This window comes from Sapajus apella, unplaced genomic scaffold (genome assembly GCF_009761245.1).
Source record: "Sapajus apella isolate SASKATOON/1434 unplaced genomic scaffold, GSC_monkey_1.0 scaffold45, whole genome shotgun sequence".
Lineage (NCBI taxonomy): Eukaryota > Metazoa > Chordata > Mammalia > Primates > Cebidae > Sapajus > Sapajus apella.
In genome coordinates, this window is record NW_022436985.1 from 4,359,721 (window position 1) to 4,380,808 (window position 21,088).

At 34.7% G+C, this 21,088-nt stretch overlaps 1 protein-coding gene across 3 annotated transcripts in view; it reads right to left on the reverse strand.

Annotated features, from left to right (window-relative positions):
- The window catches only part of GRID2 (glutamate ionotropic receptor delta type subunit 2), a 1,512,615-nt gene that overhangs the window by 174,260 nt on the left and 1,317,267 nt on the right, over positions 1–21,088 (reverse strand). For all 3 annotated transcript variants that reach the window (XM_032239845.1, XM_032239843.1, XM_032239844.1), the window contains one exon: positions 13,734–13,900. In XM_032239845.1, coding sequence (XP_032095736.1) covers positions 13,734–13,900 — 167 coding nt within the window. The remainder of the gene's footprint in view (positions 1–13,733; positions 13,901–21,088) is intronic.

The following is a 21,088-nucleotide window of genomic DNA, read 5'->3' on the forward strand; positions in this document are numbered from 1 at the left end:
AAAAAAAAAAAAAAAAAAAGATGCCTTTCTTTACATTGTTTCTCTTCCCACCTGCTTCAATGTCTATCTCAGATCATTTAAGCATATCTTGATAATAACTACTAAAGTAATCTCTAACGTCAAGAAGCTCAAAGTCCTTCACCTAACACATAAATCTTTCATAACCTAGTACCCCCTACCTTTCAAATTGTAATTTTTGTCTTCTCCTGAATTTCACATTTATACATCTATTATAATATAACTGAATCTGTCTAATAAAAATCTCAAGCTTACTAAACCCAAAGCTGAGGTATTAATTTTTCTTGTTAACCTACTTTGGGTTCATGCTTGACAAACTCAATTAATGATACCACCATCCATTTATTTGTTCAGAAAATAAGCTTATCCTGATTTCTCTCTTTACCTCATCCCTCATATCACATCCAAACAGTTTCCAGTCCTATCAGTTTCACAGCTATGATAGACTGAGGCTGCCACTTTTACATCTCAGTTACACCACCCTAGACTAAGCCATCATCCTCCGTCTCCTGGACTACTGCACCGGCTTCGTAACTTCTCTTACTGCATTCACTCTTGCTCACTGCCTCTGATGCACTTGCTCCCTCTCACTATGTATCTTTCTCTATGTTAAGAGGCAGAGGTAATAAATGCTTCTTTAAAAATTTCCAATGGCTTGTCTTTGTTATTAGAAAAAACTCTTAAGTCTTCACTACGTTTCACAAGGTTCTGTTGCATATTTGGGCTCAATTAACTCTTTAATTTCCTTTCATATGACTGTCTTGTTTGTTCCCTCTCTTTGAGCTGCGTTGGCCTCCTAGTCATTCCTTAAACATTCCCAGCTTGTTCCACTGCAGGGCTTTTACATCTGTGGTTACTTATGCAACGGATACTCTTCCTCCAAATTTTCCATTCAAGATTGTGATAAAATGTTCTTTCCTTTGGACAGTCTTCTGTGTCCCACTCTATACTGATCTGACTTTATTCTCTGTCTCAGTTATTTTTCTTTAAGGCAAATTTTCCAGTACGAAATTATCCCATTTATTTGTTTTCTTATTTATTGTTTGTGTCTTCCTCTGACTTTCTAGAAAAATGTAAGCTCCAGGAAAGCAATAATCTTGTCAGTCTTGTTCACTATGTTATCTCTAGATAAACAAAAGAGTTTCAAGCACTATGCAATTGCTCAATAAGTATTTACTGATTGAATGAATAAACATGAATTCTAATCTCTAGTAAGCTGCTTAGCTTAGTAGTCATAGTGAGGATAGGATTGTCTTTCTTCCCCCTCAAACATTATTAACAAAAATTCATTAAACATCTACTTTATTATGGAAGGCCAAAAGGAAGTATAACAGATTTTGTAATTCTTCGCAAGCTAAGAATTTAGAACATATTTGAAATGTCAAGTATGAACACAAAAAATGATTAACAAAAATGTGACATCCGTGGTACAGAGAAGATAAAATATGGAAATCTAATAAAGAGCTGAATTTACTAGAGAAGCCTTATGCTGAGGGTGGTCATGACCTGAGGTCCACAGAACTTCTGTATTAGATGTGAATAGTCTGGAGAGAAAACAATGGCGGGTTTCCAGGAGACAGGCAACACGATGTGCTAAGAGATTCAATTAGGTTTGTGACCATGGAATGGAAGGAATAGGAAAGCAGAAAAAAGACATTTGAAAACAAGTTTTTGCCTCCACCTTTTTTCTCTTTATCTCTATGCCCTTTCCATGGGCTGTCTCTGGTTTTTACTATCTTAATGGAGAATTTGTTCAAGTAAATAACCATCGTCCAGCCTCTCCCTCAAATGAGACGTCGATTGCTACTTGCGGAGGTCTGTCCTGCAGACTTTCACTTGGCAGATGAATAAATACATTTACACACTAGAATACTATGAATTGAGTGGGTTAGGGAGATGTCAGCTGCTCTAAGAGGGCAATTGCAGGTAACTGACTTCTACTTTTTGTTCCTCTTCACATTTATTTAGCATAGATTTAATAACAGAGTTTCTACATCAACACGCTTGTGGATAATTAACATGGTTGAAAGAGTGCTTTTACAAATGATAAAAGGTTTTGGGTCTGGAGCTTACAGTAAACACTATTAAAGGGTAACCTTCTTTGGACTTCTTTCTCAGACGGCTATCTGGTACAAAGTTTACATAAGTAAACAGTAGAGACAAAGGAATGTGGGGTAAACAGACTTAACTGGGGAAGCTTTATTATCTTTAATCTTCACCGTATGACTTAATGCTCTAAGGTAGGAATCGGGGCAAACTTCAGCCTGTTCCCTAAGTTAATAAAAACTTTTCAGCTTTCCAAAAGATTTGAGACTATAATCTTACAACTTTCTTTAATATTTTCTTCAATATTTTGCTAACTACTTTGAATGAATCTCAACACTCAAATTCCCACCCTATTTTGTCATTTCTTTGTCATATTTCCTACATTTCTTTATATGGGTATATCATCCTCTAGTGCCCCGAGTTCAACATACCTAGGCCAAAATTAGCACTTTCACTCACAAACCAGTTTCCTCTTCTGGCTTCTCTTTTGTTAATGACTTCTCTATCTCCCAGCCATGAGGCCAAGGATTTCAAAATGATTTTGGCCCCACTTTCCCTCGATTTCTGTGTCCATTTGATGCCCAACACTAAGTTCACAATATTTTTTCCTTCTCTTTCATTTCTATTCCATTCACTCCGGGTCAGGCCTTTGACTTTGCCTAGGTCACTCATTCATGGATTTTTTTCACTCAGCTAATATTTATCAAACAGCTTATGTATTAGGCTTTCTTCCAGGTGCTTTGGAATACATCTCTGAATTAAATAGACAGAAATCTCTGTCTTCCTGGAGATGCTATAGATACAGCACGGCCTACTAACTGACACTCTCTAATTTAGTCAATTCCTTTTATTTCATTGCATATATTTTCTTCAAACTGATCAAAAAGCACACTTCTGATTATGGCTAGGATTTACTAAATCCTTCAATGATTCCCCTTGTCTTAAATTGAGTCAGGCTGGTCTGATATTTACAGCCTCTTAGTCCCAGGCTATTTTCTCATTGACCTTAATGAAGGATTTTGGGTCACTTTACTGAATACATTCTGGTTGAGAAGTAATTTGCTTAGCAGATTTCTGCAGTTGCTAAAAACATGCAGAAAAGAAGAAATCAATACTAGTAAAATTCATGTTGATTAGCACAAAGAATATAAGAGGCTCCCTAGAAGGGCCACGATGGTTTTTGTAGGAAGTACTACAGGGATCTTGGTTCATTAATGGAAAATACACAGAAAATTGAGAAAAATCATCAGAACAAAAATTTTACTATCAAAATAACTATTTTGGAGAAAGATTAAAAACCTCATCAGAGTAGAAATCTCACCACATTTTTTAAAGTGTGCCAGCCCCTTTCTGTCACACCATGTCCCATTCTCATGGAACATTGGTAAAAACATCCTTAAGATGCAAGCTTCACATATGTTTTCTTAGGCCAGTAATTGACAAAATAAAAACATGTTGGATTTTGATCATTTTCATTAGTTACTAACATTTCAAAAATAAACAGTTTTATAAAATGACAGAAGCAGAATGGATTATTATGGAAAAACGTAAATGAACACATCGAGGTATATTTTTATCTTTTTAAAATTGGTGTTAAAATAGAGAACTATGTTCATGAAGACAGAAATCATTAATGCTTATGTTAGACTTAACTGGGCTATATGGAATCATGGCTCTTATTCCATATAAAAATTCATATATTTTTATCTTAGCCATAATTCATGTCTAGAAGTAACAGATTCTGTTTTATATTAGTAGACATTTAACATATGAGTAGACAGTCTGACCAATTATGATGTTAGTTTATTTGAGCTGCTCAAAGAACTATGAAATGAGATAGATTAGAGGCAATTATGAATTCCACCGATTAAAATGTAATGATGAATTAAAACATCCATGAAGGAAGAATTAAAGTGGTGATTAAGTTATATCTTAAACTAACTTGTAGCAAAAGAAGATGAGAGGGAGGGAAAATATTTCAGTATCTTCTGATAGCTTTCAATTTTCAGTATATTTACTTCTGGTCAGCTGATGCAAGACAGCTTCAATTTCAGATGAATCTGTCCCTCCCTGTAATAGAGGACCCTTTGGTATTGGCATACCGTTTAAGTCTCTGAAAATGTTCTGCAGTTCATTTGAATTAAAATGCCCATCAGCATTTTAATGTGAAGGATGGCAACCATGCCACCAGTCATGAAGACAATTTAGATGCTTATTACCCTTTTCCAGCATTAGCACATGTGGGAATATGAGCCAGGATAGTATCGTCTTTGACAGCATGGGTTCAAAGCCTGGCTTAGTCACTTATTGGCTTTATGACCTTGGAACATTACAAATCATTTCTGTGACTTAGTTTCCTCTTCTGTAAAAAAATTGTTTCTGCGACTTAGTTTCCTCTTCAGGATGGCTGATGTGGCTGCCTTCCTTCATATTAAAATGCTGATAGGCATTTTAGTTTAAATGCAGTGCAGAATATTTTCAGAAACTCAAATGGTATGCTGATACAAAAGGGTCCTCCATTACAGGGAAGGACAGATTCATCTGAAATTGAAGCTGTCTCGCATCAGCTGACCAGAAGTAAAAATATTGAAAATTGAAAGTTATGGGAGGATACTGAAATATTCTCCCTCCCTCTCATCTTCATTTGCTACAAGTTAGTTTAAGGCTCTACTTAAAATAAAGCTAATAATAATATTTCTCTTACAAACTTATTGTGAGAATTAAATTATTTAACATAGTTAGGGCCTTTATAGTGATACTTAGCACCTGGTGAGTTTTCAGTGAATGTTGACTACTATTTTAGGCTACGGCACAGTTTCTTTATAAATTAGAGAACACTAAGCACTCTGTTCATCTCTGTGCTACATTTTCTTGTGTCTGTGAAGCAATGACAATTTTTAAACAGATGTTCTACTTATGTTTATGAACCTGTTGAATGTATTTCCTAATGAATATTCCTGCTTCTTTATGTAATATATTGACATGACTATGTTTGTGAAAACATATTTTACTGGCAAATTTTAGGAATAAAAACGGATTTCTTAAAAACAAAAGGAACTGGCAGAACAGGGCAGGGGATGGGACACTGGACTGGGAACCTGGACTAGTGGTCTCCAGGGCATGTTTTTAACCAAGGGTTATACTCTGGGCAGGTCACCCCACTTCCCTTCTTGGTTCCACATTTGAAATATTAGTTATCTAAATGAATGCCAAAGGCTCACTCAGGACTCAGAATCTAAGATTGTTTCTTTTATCAACATAATTATCATGTAAGCCCACACGTTTATTCCCATGATGTCACTCTGCTTACAATATTTTAAGGGTCTATGAAAAAGTAGCATGTTCTTTGATTATCTTTGATGACATCAAATTTTCCTTTTAAAAGTAGACAGAGTTTTTCAAACAGCAAAAAGTGTCTTGAGGCTATATTTGTTGAGTAGAATGAGTGCTTTGAATGTTAAAAATGTGATTTAACTATAACAGAATAAAAGAGTTTTTGAGAGAGTCTTATAATTACCCTGGAGAGAGAGAGAGAGAGAGAGAGAGAGAGAGAGAGAGTGTGTGTGTGTGTGTGTGTGTGTGTGTATTTTCAAGTGCAATGCAAATTTGTGGTTTTAAGTTCTAGAATATTTTGTTAAAAAGCCTTTAGTAACACCTAGCTTATGTCAGTAAAATAACTATCCTTTCGTAAACCAACGGTTTTTTGAAGAAACAGTATTTACTGAGATCTAGAAACATCATAAATCTTATTTGTAAAAACACTGATCATACACGCTGCTTGAAAAGCAGCTTGGTCCAGTGTCATGGGCTTATTATGCAGATGAATTATTGCCTTGCACCTTGAGCTAGTCATTTATCTTCCCTGTACCTGAGGACTTATCTCAGAAAAGTCTAATAAAGATGCTTGTTCATAAAGAGTACTGTTGTATCTCGAATATACTGTTCCCAGAATGCTGTATGACTTAGTACAAGAAGAATGAAAATTTGTATCACTTAAAAATCTACCCCATAGGGTTGCAGTTTGATGGCTAGGTTTATGTATAACAGTGAGAATGCCATATTAAGGGTTAAGGTTTCTAATTGTGAAAAATTTGGCCAAAGCTTGGCAAGATTAATAAAACTAATCTCAAATCATACAGAGCTCATAAATATTTTTGAAATATTCACATACTGGAAATATCACTAACTATACTTACTCTCTCATCTATTTAAACTAAACTCTAAAATAAATGTAAATTATTTAGATTCTCCACTAGAAGTAGCAGTCAGGGTGCTTGGTAAAACTCATAGGATGTTTGTCATAAAAATAGCTCCACAAGGATTCAGGAAACAGAAAAAGAATGATAGACAAATAAGCTTACCGATTTTTCTTTTTTATTGAAGTTCTTTAAGTTAAAAATTCTAAATTTAAAACATATTTTAATGAGGGGGTTGCTCTGAAATAGGAATCACATATTCCTTTGTATGGATTCCAGAGGCTAGTCCTTATTTAAATAGATGTGTATTATATGAGAAAGAAAATAATTTTTTTTCAGATTTTATGGGATAAAATGTTATTCTTTTAATACAAAAATATATGTATAAATATATAACAGATATATTATTATAGCATCCTACTCCTGTCTTCCTTTGAGAGTGACCCTTCAATGTCCTCTTTCTTGCTTTTGTTTTGAGACTCTTCAAATGTTTTACTTTCTTAATTATCTGCCTATATTAATTATCTTGTTTTCTTGATCTGGAACAGAAAATGTGGATACAATGAAACCAGCTGATGTTGGTGATACACACACACGTACACACACACATGCACACACACACACATAGAATCAAATAAAACATATATATATATATATATATATATATACAGTTTTAAAATGTCTGATGTACAGTGAGAGAGAAGAACAATACTAATAAGGATATGTGACTGTGATGTGAGCAACAACAGAACAGAAATCCATAGGCGGAATGGTTCTTAGAAATAATTATTTATTTACTGGGTAGTAAATAATTATAATTAAATAATTGCTGCCTTTCTAAAAATGATGAAATAGAGCTGATACAAACTTGTAATAGATGATCAAGGAGGAGAAGTAGGAGAGCTGGAAGAAGTAGGAGAAAAGAGGGGGCTGTTTGTTGCCACTTAAATCTGCACAGCCTTTCTTATTCAGGCTCCTGGATTTTATGCGCTTCTCTGATTTTTCACTAAGTTCTGCCTACTCCTTCTCCAAGCTTATCTTTTTTTTAAAATCATTTTTTTCTAATTATTTTGTAGTATGTTTCCTGCTTCCCAGCTGGAATACTACAGCAGCCTTGCAAATGGCCTTCTTCAATTAAAAGCTAACCTAACACCTCAGACTCCTCAAATGCTCCTCTGTACAGATATTCCTCTCTTCTCACAGCCCCACAAAACTGGTGGAGGATGCTGAGGAAGGACACAAGGTCCAACCTGAGTCCTAGATCTGTCTGTCATTAGCTGTGTGAATTTGTAAGATACTAAGTCTGAGCCTCAGTTTCCTCAAATTTGTGAAATGCAATGCACAGAGTTGTGACAGGCAGTGTAGGAAACATATCAAGTGTTTAGCATAGTAGATGCTTAATAAGTAGCAGCTGTTGATACTCTATCACATTCCATTTTAGTTTCTCTACCTAAATCCCTCGACTGATCTGATAATCTCCAATCAAATTGTTCCTTTGTATCTTCCTTTCAACACACGATGACTGTTTTCATTTATGTGAATTTCTCATGTTTTCCTGAGTATTTTACCTACACCTATTTATTCTCATATCCAAATTTGATTTATTCTTGAATTCTCTCAGATCAAGTCTAGTAAACTTTTTTATTCTACCCTTCACTGATTTCCTTTTCCTTAAAACTTTTTCTGCAAGTATTTTCTATACTATATAGTTTAATATATACTTTCATATTGCTTAATGTTTACAAGTATGTCTTGGTAACTTCACTTCTGCTCTCAGAGCTTGGGGCTAGTTTATATTTTGCACCTCTAAAGGGAAGCCAGTTAACTGTTTAACTTCTGGCTTTAAGTACCTTTCTGAGAGATTATTTTAACCAGCTGAAGAGAGCTTAAGCCATTTGTTGACCAATCCTGGAGCCACTAAGTGAGCAATCAATGGGGGCTTCTTTTTTCACCTTTCTGAAAAGTGAACAGAGTGCTTGGAAAGCACCTTACTCCAGTTGCGGAATTAAAAGATTAGGGCTCTATGCTTTCAAGTTAAAGGGATGTTTTTTACTTTCCTTATGGGAATGAAACCATAAAAATTCTTACAGCAGGGAGTTGGAAAGAAGGGTAGGCAGGTGCTGTGTTTGTTTTCTTTTTCTTCTTAGCTTTTTTATTGATTGGATGAAAAATTATAGAAACCAGGAGAGAAAAAAATAATTATGATAAAAAGGAAGATTTTAGAAAATATCAAGCAAACAAAAAACACAGATGTTTATCGGGCTGTAAGTCAATGGGTTTATCTTTAGACAAAAAGTTAAGTAGATTTTTTATTCATGTATCAAATAATTATTGAATGCTTACTGCACACTAAACAAGAAAGTAGGCCCTAGAGATGTATAAACACATGCTTGAATTCAAGGAGCTCAGGAGCTTGCCAACAGGTGTAGCACCCAAGAGGTAAAGTGTGAGAAATATTAAGATAGAAGGAGGTTAAAGGTCTAATGTTCTCTCTTTGAATCCAAGTAAAAATAAAAAGTAAAGCACTAAATATTCTAACAATTAACATTGCAGTGGAGTAAAAAAGACTACAACTAAGTAGTTTAAAAATAATCAAATAAATGAATAAAAGTAGCTATTTATGGACTGATAATGAAAGTATTGGTGAAGTATCAAGGATTGTGATTAATTCTACACTTTGTGTGTCTGTGTGTGTGCACACTTGCATGTGTAGGAGGGAGAGAGAGAGAGAGAGAATCTCTAAGTATTTATTTGAAACACACTTGCTAAAAGTGTGTGTCATTTTTGTGAAAAGCAGTAGAGCAGAGTGGTTAAGAGATCCAATTTTTGGAGCCAGCCTCTCTGGGTTTGAATCTCAGCTCTAATAATCAACAGCTTCGTGAAACTGCACAAGTTACTTTACTTCATGATGCCCCAGTTTCTGTATCCGTAAGTTAGGAGAGCAGCAGTACTTGCCTCGCAAGTTATGTGTAGGAGCTCAGAGTCCAGCACACAGTAAGGACAATATAAGAATATAAGCTTGATATTCTTATATGCTTTTAGAAGAAATATAAGGGAAGACGGCTATCTTTTTAGCTTTCTGTATAGTTAAGATTCTGAGGTTACCACTGGACTTAATTTTATTAATTGCACAATGAAGTCAATCTGAAAAATTCCGTTTTCTTCATTCTTAAATGCCTTTAATGAGACAACATATGACTAATTTTTTTTAAATGAAGAAGTTACAAGGACGACATAAAATATCTGATGACAAACAGTGTCAGGTAGAGAATTCATTACAAGCCTTATTCACCACACAAACACACACATCTGACGACAAAGAATAAAAAAGACTGACTTTAACTTCTGTGGCCAATTTATCTAGTTTTTGTGCAGAAAGGACACAAAAGGAAGCAAAACTCTTCTAGCAATTTCTACAGTTAGATAAATTGTAGCATTTACTGGTTCCTTGAAGTAATTCCTATGTGTGTTTGCTCACATACAATTGTACAAGTGAGTGTATCACTATACCCCATGTCTCCTAAGCTGAATCCAGTGCTTGTCCAGGTGCAGACCCATCCACTCAGTGTATGTACTTGTAGCATAGCAGTCATGCACTAATAAGCAATGCTATAATGAGCAAATGTACAATACCTCATGTGATTGTTCCAAAGTGCCAATGAAATATGTAAACATATGAGACATTTGGCATGTAGCAGATAATAAATGTAGTTACTGTATCACTATATAGTTTTTACTCTACATACTAACATTTATTGCATATTAAAGTATCATATTTTAGAAGTTGTGTTACAGAAATGTAATCATCTGAAAAGTAATATTGAATTATTAAAAAATTGCCCAGCATACTGTCTTTTTCATTGAAAATAATCACAATAGTAATAAATGATTTAGTTTAATCAATGTCCCTGGATGCTGATATATCAAACATACTGACCAAAATGTACTAAACTGGTTAAATTTGATGATCTTTATAATTTTTAAAATCAGTTAATGAAAAGGGAAGATCTCCTTTTTCTTATAGCTGTAAAAAACGGAACATATGCAAATATTTTCTGAATTTAGCAAGAGGCTTTGGGTGATAAATTAATGTGGCACATGTGTATAAAGAGATGAACTGGCACACTGATGCCAGGTCCTTCTTCTTTCCTGGCTTGCCCTTTATCCATATGTCCAGGGAATCAGGATGCAGGGGGTCATTATCAAAAAACTCCACAGAAAGGAAAAATTTAAACTTCCAACATCTATACTGCATAGCAAACAAAGGAAAAATAATGCTCAATGCTTAAAATTACTTCTTAGCAGTTCACTGCACTAGAGTACATTTTCTGAGAATTAAAATCTCTGTTAGGTAAAGTACCACAGGGCTAATAAGAAATGGAACAGTTGGTGTGATTTATTAATTTTTTTTAATTACTATTATGTTCATGCATTATTTTTTACAGGCACATAAACACCATGGAATACTATGCAGCCATAAAAAACAATGAGCTTGTGTCCTTTGTAGGGACATGGATGAATCTGGAAACCATCATTCTCAGCAAACTGACACAAGAACAGAAAACCAAACACCTCATGTTCTCATTCACAGGCAGGTGTTGAACAATGAGAACACATGGGCACAGGGAGGGGAACGTCACACACTGGGGTAGGTTGGCAGGGGAGGCTAGGGGAGGGACAGCAAGGGGGCGGGGAGGCTGGGGAGGGAAAACACTGGGAGAAATGCCTGATGTGGGCGATGGAGGGACGGAGACTGCAACCCACCGTGGCATGTGTGTACCTATGCAAGGACTCTGTGGGATGTGCACATGTACCCCGGAGCTTAAAGTACAATTTAAAAAATATCCAGAAAATCAATTCTGAAAACCAAGAACATCTTTAGTAATGAAAAAGCCAATTAACCATAACTAATAAATAATCAATAATCCTTTTCTCAACTATCTGAGTAATGTTAAGGATTCATTAAATGTTTCTGCTGGTCTTTCACCATGAAACCCTGGATCCCCTTTGATCCTATTGTGCTTTTCGATCCACACAGCAAAATTAAAAGCGGTGGTGTATTTCTTCCCTTAGAAGGGTCTCTTCTATTTGTTCCTTCTTATTCGCCTTGCCCAATTCTAGACCAGGCCTTCATTATCTCATGCCTACAGGTTTGATCTAGTCTTTGGCAATTAGACTCCATCCTTCACATTAAAACTAGATTAGCCTTCCCTTAATGACACCTTCATCATTTTACTTCTGGGCTCCAGGATGGACAATAGGATTTGTAAGCTACTTGTGGCCTAAAGTATAAGTTACAAACTTCAAATTTTATTTCATATTATCTTAATGTCTTCATTGTTTTTCAATACATTCTGCCCTCTTTTACTTCTATTCTGTAGCATTTATTATTTATTCCAGAATTATCTATTTTTTCCTTCCAGCCTAACTATTCTTTACTAATCCATCAATGTCAAGTTCCAGGCTAACCTTCTCTGGTGAGCTTTCACTCATTTTCCTTTGTTTAACTATTCTGTATGCTGTTCAATTATTTCAATACCTTAACTACACAATTTAAAATGATATAAACAATACTGATATTATATACATATATGCCAGCACACATTTATAGAAATGTCTGCATTGCCCTTTGTTTTTCATGCATGGGTCTTGTATTTCCAACTAGATGCCAAGTGCTTTACACATAGATTCCCTATGGTATAATTGATTTTTGTAGTTTGTTCCTTTTAGCATTTGCTCATCAATAAACATATTTTGATTGCTTAGTATTTTGCTTCCCAGTTAATGCATATGTATTTCACTTTCAGCTCACTACAACCTCCATCTCCCAGGCTCAAGTGATTCTAACGCCTCAACTTTCCAAGTAGATGGGATTATAGGCATGCACCACCACACCTGGATGATTTTTGTGTTTTTAGTAGAGATGGGGTTTTGCCATGTTGGCCAGGCTGGTCTCAAACTCCTGGCCTCAAGTGATCCACCTGCCTCGACCTCCCAAAGTGCTTGGATTATAGGCATGAATCATAATTCTTTACTCCCTCCTTCTCCTGATGTGGAGCACATTTACCCACTCCATTGATTTTGGTCTTGGCCATAAGACTTGCTTTGGTTTGTGGTCTGTGGGCAGATGGAACATATGCCACATTCAAGCAAAGAAGCACAGGAGCCACTGCAGGTTTCTGACAGCCTCTTTTGCAACTGCTCTTTGGAATGAGAACAGCATGTCTCGGATAGGGCTGCTTCTTCAGCCTGGGCCTTGGAATGAGAAGTTTGCATAGAGCAGGCCTGCAGCTGACCCGCGGCTTGCAGCGGAACACAGCCAAATTACAGCCTTGTTTCATGAATGAGAAGTAACTTTTCTTCATCTCTTATACTTTGGAGTTGTTTGCTACACGGAAAAGCTGACTAATACAGGATCTTAGAATTAATCTGACTTCATTTTGCGTGTCATGAAAGAGAGTTAGATTTTTATAGTTAGCTAATAGAGGAGTTAGGACATAAATTGTGAACAACTGATTTTTAGTTCTTTAAAAAGAACATACACACAAAATGCCTTTGGCTTTTTTGTTATCCTAAAATTTGGAGAAATATAACTCAAATAGTTTGAAATTTACAGCCTTCAAACCGTCTGAAACTGCCCTCTTGGACTGTCATTAGCTTCTAGAAAATGGGTAGAAGAAAATCTAGAAAATGAATACAATGTACTTTCAGTATAAAATGTAATATACTTCTATGTGGAAGATATTAATCTGTTTCAGATCCTGGCTTGTTTGGTAGAAGACAGAAGGAAATGCAGTAATGTTTGTGCATTCTTTTCAGGCCCATGTCTTTCGTATGCTTTGTTACTCTAAAACATACATTTAAAAATCTTCCATTGTAAACAATCCCTTTATGATAGTACATTCTTATTTGAAAATGGATATCATGTCTTAATAAGCTATCTCCTTGATTTCCATGACAAAATCTCATGTATACTTTGATGCTAAATGGGGAACTGCAAAATCTTAACCATTTACTTTGCAAAATTCATGTGGAAGCATCCCTATCATTATGTGCTTCAGTCCATCAGAGCTTATCTTGGTCCTGAAGTTTATGTTATGCTTTTGTATTCTTAGAATGAATTCATTTTCTTAACTCTGTAAAATTTGTTACTAAAAGTTCAGACTAGACTGCTAGTTTAATTCTTATAGAAATTACTAACGCATCTGCTTTCTTTTCCATATCAAATTTTTGAGAGTAAAATCAGTCTATGTAGCATTATTTTACCCCCTACTTATGGGAAAAATAATACTTCATGGTTTAGGTAATGGGGGTCTCATTGAACAACCACTTACAACTACCTTTTTGCTGTTGTTGTTTATTGTGCTTCTCCTAACAAAGGAAACAAAATGTAATAAACCAGATTGGGTAACCAAATTGATATTCTTTGTTAAATTTCTTCTCTCCCCTTATTTGGTCTTACACAAATCTTACCTTTGTGAAAAAACATCTCGGTAAGGACTGCCATGTTGTAATGCAATTCCATATCCCCGATCAGCAACAGTATTTCCAATGGTGTAAAAGGAACAATCTGGGTCATTGATAGCCACATATTCCAATACGGCTGCATCCCATACAAAAGCATAGTTTCCATATTTTACCTGTAAAAACATGAAGAACAAAAGAAGAAATAGGGTTTAAAGATGGAATTTTAATTTACATACACAGGACAAAAAACATTACAGTGATATGTATTTAATTGTGCTACAAATAATAGAACACATTATCGTCCTTCAGTATGTGTGGGGGTATTGATCTCAGAGCCCCTGTGGATACCAAAATCCAGGGATACTCAAGTCTTTATATAAAATGGCATAATATTTGCTTATAATCTCTACACATCCTCCAATATACTTAAATCATGTCTGGATTACTTATGATACCTAATACAATATACATGTGATATAAACAGTTGTTGTACTGTATTGTTTTAATTTGTATTTTTGTTGTATTATTATTTTCTATTGTGTTTTAAAAATATTTTCAGTTGATGGCTGGTTGAATCTGCACATGCAGAACCTGTGGATATGGAGGGCTGAGTATATTTCTAAGTAAACTTTTGTTCTGAATGAGAATTTGTACGTTGGTTAATTTATAGCTATATCCTGAAAACATGGGAAAGGTGGAATGTTTACTATGCTTTTAGGCCATGTTACTTGTAGTGAAATGACCCCTGAGTGGAAAATATTATTTGCATTGAGAGAACAAAAAAATGCATGAAAGGAAGGCATGTCTTTGAGCTTCTATCAGTTCAGTGATTCTGGTGAATGGGGCTGTCCCTTTTGGGGACCCTGAAAGCTATGCCTTTGGAATTAATACAAGGGTTACTGATGACTTGGTGTACTAGGCTTCTAAGCCAGATGGGTTTCTGCACTCATTCAATATAGGTATCATCCCTATTCTAAATGAAAGCTGCAACTACAACTCACATTGAAGAAAAATGACCAGTATTGTCCTGCTGATGAGCTTTATCTCCTGTCCTATGTCCTTCTAAATTAATCTATTGTCACGTGTGGCCTATGGGCATCTTGCAGATGAACTTAGAAGAAAACTCCCGAGTGGGCTTTGCAATGAGGAAAATAAAATAATTTCACAACCTCCTCTGTCATCATTTAAACAACATAAATTTACTCTAGGTCACTTATGATGTCTTTAGTGATTTTTTTATTCCCTCAGCAATTACTTATATACTAAGTCACAAATTTACCCAAAAAACCCTGATCCAGTATTATAAACATCTCAACAAAGTATATTTTCAGCTTTATTACATATCAAAATGGACTTCGCAAATTCATAAAATAAATAGAATTAACAGTTAAAATCCAAGGTTACTTTGTTTATATTAAAAGAATAACATTATTAAACAAGGAAAAGCAACACTGGCTCAGTATTAGACATATTGTTGGGATGAAAATATATCTTACAAATGAGGCTATACAATTTTTAAATGATCTTTTGGTAGACACAAAAAAGATAATTGGCAAAATTAAAAACAGTTATCTACCTATTATCTATCTATTGGTAAACAAGAAAGAAAAAAATTCATAATGAGATACAGAATACTTCAAATAACAGCAAACCTATTACAAGCTGAAACTCTAGTGGCATTACCATTAAAGTAAAGAAAATGATGCTTACTATTAACCAAAATTAACATTATTGTAACAACTTTATCCTATGTAATAAAAATGGAAACAAACATATGATTTGAATCTATTAGGAAAAAATAATCATCCAGTAGAGACAAAATTATCTTTATTTGATAACATATTTAAGAAGCCCAAAAGACTCAACTGAAAAACTATTTTAAAAATTCAGATTCCAAAAAATACATTATAAATGGATATAAATACTAATGATTTGCTTTTCTATTAATACATGAGATAAGTAGTTTGAGCTAAAATATCTATGTACACTAAATATAAATATAGAGAGATAAATTTAACAATAAATTTGTAGGATCTATACAAAGAACACCATTAACACCTGACTGAAGATGACTTGAACAAGCTTCTGGATAGACATAACAAATTCCTAACAGTGCAGATGCATACTTATAAAAGACATTTAAATTTTTCTTAGATTATCCAATACAAAATGCAATTCTAAATAAAATGCCTAAAGGTTATTTTAGAACATATTAAGATCTTTGCAAATTTAATTAGGAGAAAACAGATAAGAATAGTAAAGAAATTTTGAAAATAAAAAAAATAATTATTGGAGACGTAGAATACCAAATAATGAAACATGTTATAAAGCTTAAAAATAAAACAGCACAAAATGTATTTAAGAATAGAAAATCAGTGGAACAGAATAAAAGTCTACTGTTTTTAAAAGTATCCCAGCACTTAAAGTATAATAATAATAAAAAAGAATTCTCTGCCATCATAAAACTTTTACGTCTCTTAAAAAAGAAGACTGTATTAGAAAGTCCATAAATCAAATCAGTGTGGCAAATATGAAATATTCAAAAAAATGTGACTGAGACAGGTGATTATTGCAAAAATGTCAATATTAGAGAACTGTGTCACACCACACAAAATAAATTCCTATAGTGTAATAAATTAAATATAATTTAAAAAATCAAGTTTTAAGAAAAGCAAAACTAGAAGAACATGTGAGACTTTTTGTTTGGTACTAGAAAAGGAATGGAATATCTAAACATAAAAGTAAAGGAAGCAAATATAAAAGAAATATTTGATACATTTAATTGTTGCCTTTTTAATATATGTGCTTAGATCCCACCAACATTAGATACTCAATAAAAAGTTTTGTATGAAACAATGAACTGCCTAAAACCTTCAGTCCAGTTAACTGTGCTCAGTGGATACTTATTGTTTTTCCTTGAGGAGAACCCCAACCAAACCATGAGGTATTGAAAGAGATAACATTTCTTTCCCTAAATAAAGCATTTCATGAGTGTCTGTGGTACTCTAGAACCTAGTGATTAGCTACTATCAGTATTTCTCACAATGTGATGCTAAGACCACCATCATTAGAATTACTAGGGGATTTTTGTGTTAGAAATGTAGATTCTAGATCCAAACCCAAGCTTGCTGCATGATGATGTTCGGTATTTAAGGCCTGAGAGTATGCATTTTAAGAATCCTGACAGCTTATGTATGCCACTTTTTTTTTTATTACTAATGATGCTCGTGATAAAAAATGAGTAATATCATCAGAAACAATTTTAGATCCGTGGGGCTTGATATAATTATAAAACTAAGAGATGCTTGGAGTGTTGGTGTGGGAGAAGGAAAAACGCTTGGTTAGGTTTCCTCTACATTGATGTCTCACCCACAGAGTTATCCCATTGTTTCCTTCCTTTCTCTGGTCCTTTGCAACCAGCTTGCAGATCTGCTTTTAACTCCCTAGGTTTAACTTTACAGTGATTGGGAGTAGCAGTGACCTTGAAGCTTCCTGTAACAACCTCCTTTGATTTTTTGTTATTATCTTCTGTTTTAAACAGTTAGTCTGGCCTCCTGGATCCCCTAGCAGCTTCTTTACAAACCTCAAGGGACCGCCCCAGTAGGGGACATATTGCTTTACTGTTAGAAAAGTTTATCTAGCATTGTTTTTCAGTGTTTTGTGAACTGTAGAGCTCTGCTTAAATGTATAGTAACATTATCTTTGCCATTATAATTTTTTTTTTCAATTCCAATGTTCCAAAGCATTATGAATAGATTTTTTATAAAGAGGATCATTAAAACAGTGTGATTATAGCCTGTAGCAATGGCAATGAAATGTTGCATAGTAACCCAAATTATTTCAGCTTTTAAAAATGTCCCTGGCCTTTTTCATCAATTAAAACATATAATCACTGTCTTTTGAATAGTTTTTAACCATCAAATTAAAACTCTATGAAATACTCATCAACAAAGTCTAAAGTCACTTTTCAACAGAATAATAATTGAGGGACTGGCCTAAAAAGTTTTCAATCCGTCTAACTAGGTAATGGAACTTTCTTAAAATTTTTCAACTAGCCCTGTTCTTGAGGTCATGTTTAGATAGGCAACTGAATTACAAGCCATTGATTTATTTACTAATGGATTCCACACCAGCAGAGTCCTTCATACGAGGTTAAACAGAAGGAAGCAAAAGTGAATCTGGGAGCTTCATGTCAGCATATTCAAGGTCTCATTAAGAGGAAGGAAAACAATCCAAAGTGACATCTACCTCTAGTATTATCAACCTCCAGACCCTAAAGTAGAGATGCTAGGATGCTATGATTACTGATTGACATTGGTAACTATTGAGGTTCAGCACCTGTGTCCTCAGTGCCTCAGATACCAATAGCCTGTGACAAATATATCACTTCCCAGATAACACTAGTTTTGTTCCCATTTCTATTTCTATGACAGTTCTTTAAATTCAATTTTACTAACAATCATTATGCATTAAGTCTAAAATCCTGAAGGTTAAGTCTATAAGGAATACAAAGATAAGGCCCCGTCATCAAGCTGCTTACAACTCAGTAGTGGCGATAAGTCAAGCACTAAATTGTTGTAACATGAATCATATTACTGTAAGGATCATAAGAACAACTTTTGTTCACAGTGGTTTAAAGAAAAGGAAAATTAATTTTTATTGGAAGGAATCAGGACAAGTCTCAAATATTCTGGTAACTGAAACAGCTGTATAGGAAAGCCTCAAATATCTAAGTTCCTTATCAATAATACCTAACCAGTTAAAAACATAGATATGCTTTTGAGACCATTTCTCATTTATTCACACTCTTCTACAAGTTTTTGAAATTTTCCATTTGTCAAGTAAAGAACTGTAAACATTCAATGTTATTTTCTCAAATATTTGCATTTCTTGCCAAGTAAAGTGAAGGATGGGAAAGTGTATTTTCAAAACCTGCAGCAGTGTTCTGCAACATGTTAGGGATTATGGCACATTTCTATTTGTTTATAGATTACTTTTGTCCTGTATGCTCCTGTTCTGACATCTCCATCATAAGCTGATGCTGAAAGCACTTTGTTTTTTAATTCATTACGTAGCAACCTCCTGTACTAACTACAGAAGCCCATGCCATAAACAAACAAACTATGAATACCTGTTATCCCACCAACCTTGATTTGAAGTGGGAGGACAATGTTCTTTTGCACAAGAATCTTTAATTTAGCAAATTTTTAAAAAGCTCACTTCAAAATCTATAGCTTCAGAGAGATGGAAATGATGATCGTTTCTTATTAAAATACATTCAGTGGGGACAATTATGGAAAAATGACATTTAAACCAAAAGGGTTAGATAGGAATTTCCTTTGCTAAAGAAAGAATGTCCTCCCTCTGTCCCTCTGTCCTCCCTTTCTTTCTTATGATAATAGATAACATTTACCAAACATTTTTCAACTGCTACACATGCCTTTTACACACACATTTATTTGTTCTTTACAACACTGTGAGACAGCTGACATGATATCTAATTCACAGGTGAGGTAATTGTAACTTGCTCTAAGTCATACCAAAGATTTGTGGTAGATTTGGAAAGTGAGATCAAGGCTATCTTCTAATGCTCTTTGCACTACATTAAATATACATTTCTGGGAGATTTTCCATAGGAATGCAAAAGTATGTGAGATGGAGTAGCCATTTTCTGTAAGGCATAGCCTATGGAGTTTGAGAGAAAACAGTTATGTAAGGAAACATAATGCTATGCAGTATATAGCCAGGGCCACAGAAAGAATGCAGTTTCCTTAGTTCTGTATGGTCAGGCTATTAAGATAAAATAATTGGGCTTTTAAGAAAAAGGTTGCTTACTTGTAAAAATTATTGGAAAAAATGAATATTTGGTTTATATGACTCTGGAGCCCCGAGGCCTGTTGATTTTGTAACCATTGCTCTCTAAGCATTTCTGATTCTTAGGAGTGAAACAAAGCAGAGCTTTTGAATATTAAAATAAAGGTTGAAGAATGAAAATCTATTATTTTTGCTCGTCAAATAAAAATGAAAAGGCCTGAGAATGATGTGAGAGAAATAAATTCTAACCTTGCCCACTAAGCTGCAAAATTCTTTACTACTTTAACTAACGGTCAGTAGAGGGTAATGTGATTGTGAATCACAGGCACAAAGAGTTATGATTAACCCACAATCGATTTACAGTGGTCCTTGTAATTCATTGCCCACATAAGTCCTAAAGATGGGATAGCTTTAATATTTATAACACATGGTTCTAGGCTAGCCTCTCACACTTTGGGCAAATTAATAATTTAGCAGTATTAATCAATTCTTCTGAATTTATACAGCACAATAAATCATGATCAAACTCATGTTTAAGTACTTAAGACTGACTTTAAAATATATATAGTTTTGTTTACTGCTGTCTTAATTGCTGGCCTACCATGTTTTATCTGCTATTTTGTTGAAATTTTAATTTGTGCTCTCACATAGTCATCACAGGGCACAAACTTTCATAAAAAAATATGAATGTATTTAAATAAGTGAACAACTTTTTAAAAAAATCAATTTTTTTAACCTAGTAAAGAAGTGGTATGCCCACCTCTAAATCTTATCTCTTGCCTGTTCTTCTTGAGATTGTCAGAAATACTAAATATGTTTTTTAAAGTTTTTGAAAGCATTCTGGGAAATCACAAAACCGAATGCAGCTTCTTTCTCCTCCATGGACAACTTTTTCTTGAAACATATGACTGCTGGGTTTTGGAAGACAGAAGGCCAGAAAGGTTGGGGGTCTAGGTAATTGAGTGTGGGAAAAGAATTGGTTGATTCTCTCCTTCAGGCTGGGTGTGTCTGAGAAAACAAGTGCAACCTGCAGCGAAGCCAACAAAAAAACTAAGCTTGAGGAAAGCTTGGTTCACAGAGATCTGTGGCTCCCAAGACCTCCTGACTTCCTTCCTTAGATATTTGTTCCCATGAATATACATATTCTGTTGCCTTGGAATCTGCCAGGAAGGAGTTGAATGGATGGACAGAGACCTCTCTCTCCTGGAGTCCTGCAGCTTGGGACAGACCAGAAGACTGGAGAACCCATAGCTGCTTCTGTGTGTCTCAGGAGGGGAATGGAGCCACCTTGTTTGTTCTCGCCCACACAGAGAGAGGATATTTTACCTTCTACAATTCTTAATACTGCTGGTCCCTAGGTTACTTCAACAACTAGTCTTGAATCCTCATGAGCTGACAAAGAAAAAGAACAATTCATATAGCAAGTTCCACAGTCAGAGAGGGAAAAATGAATTAGCACAAGTAGAATACACTCCAGGGAAATAGCAGTGTGGAAGATTACGATTCTAACAGAAAATTAAAAAGAGCACTTAACTGGATTCAAGTGA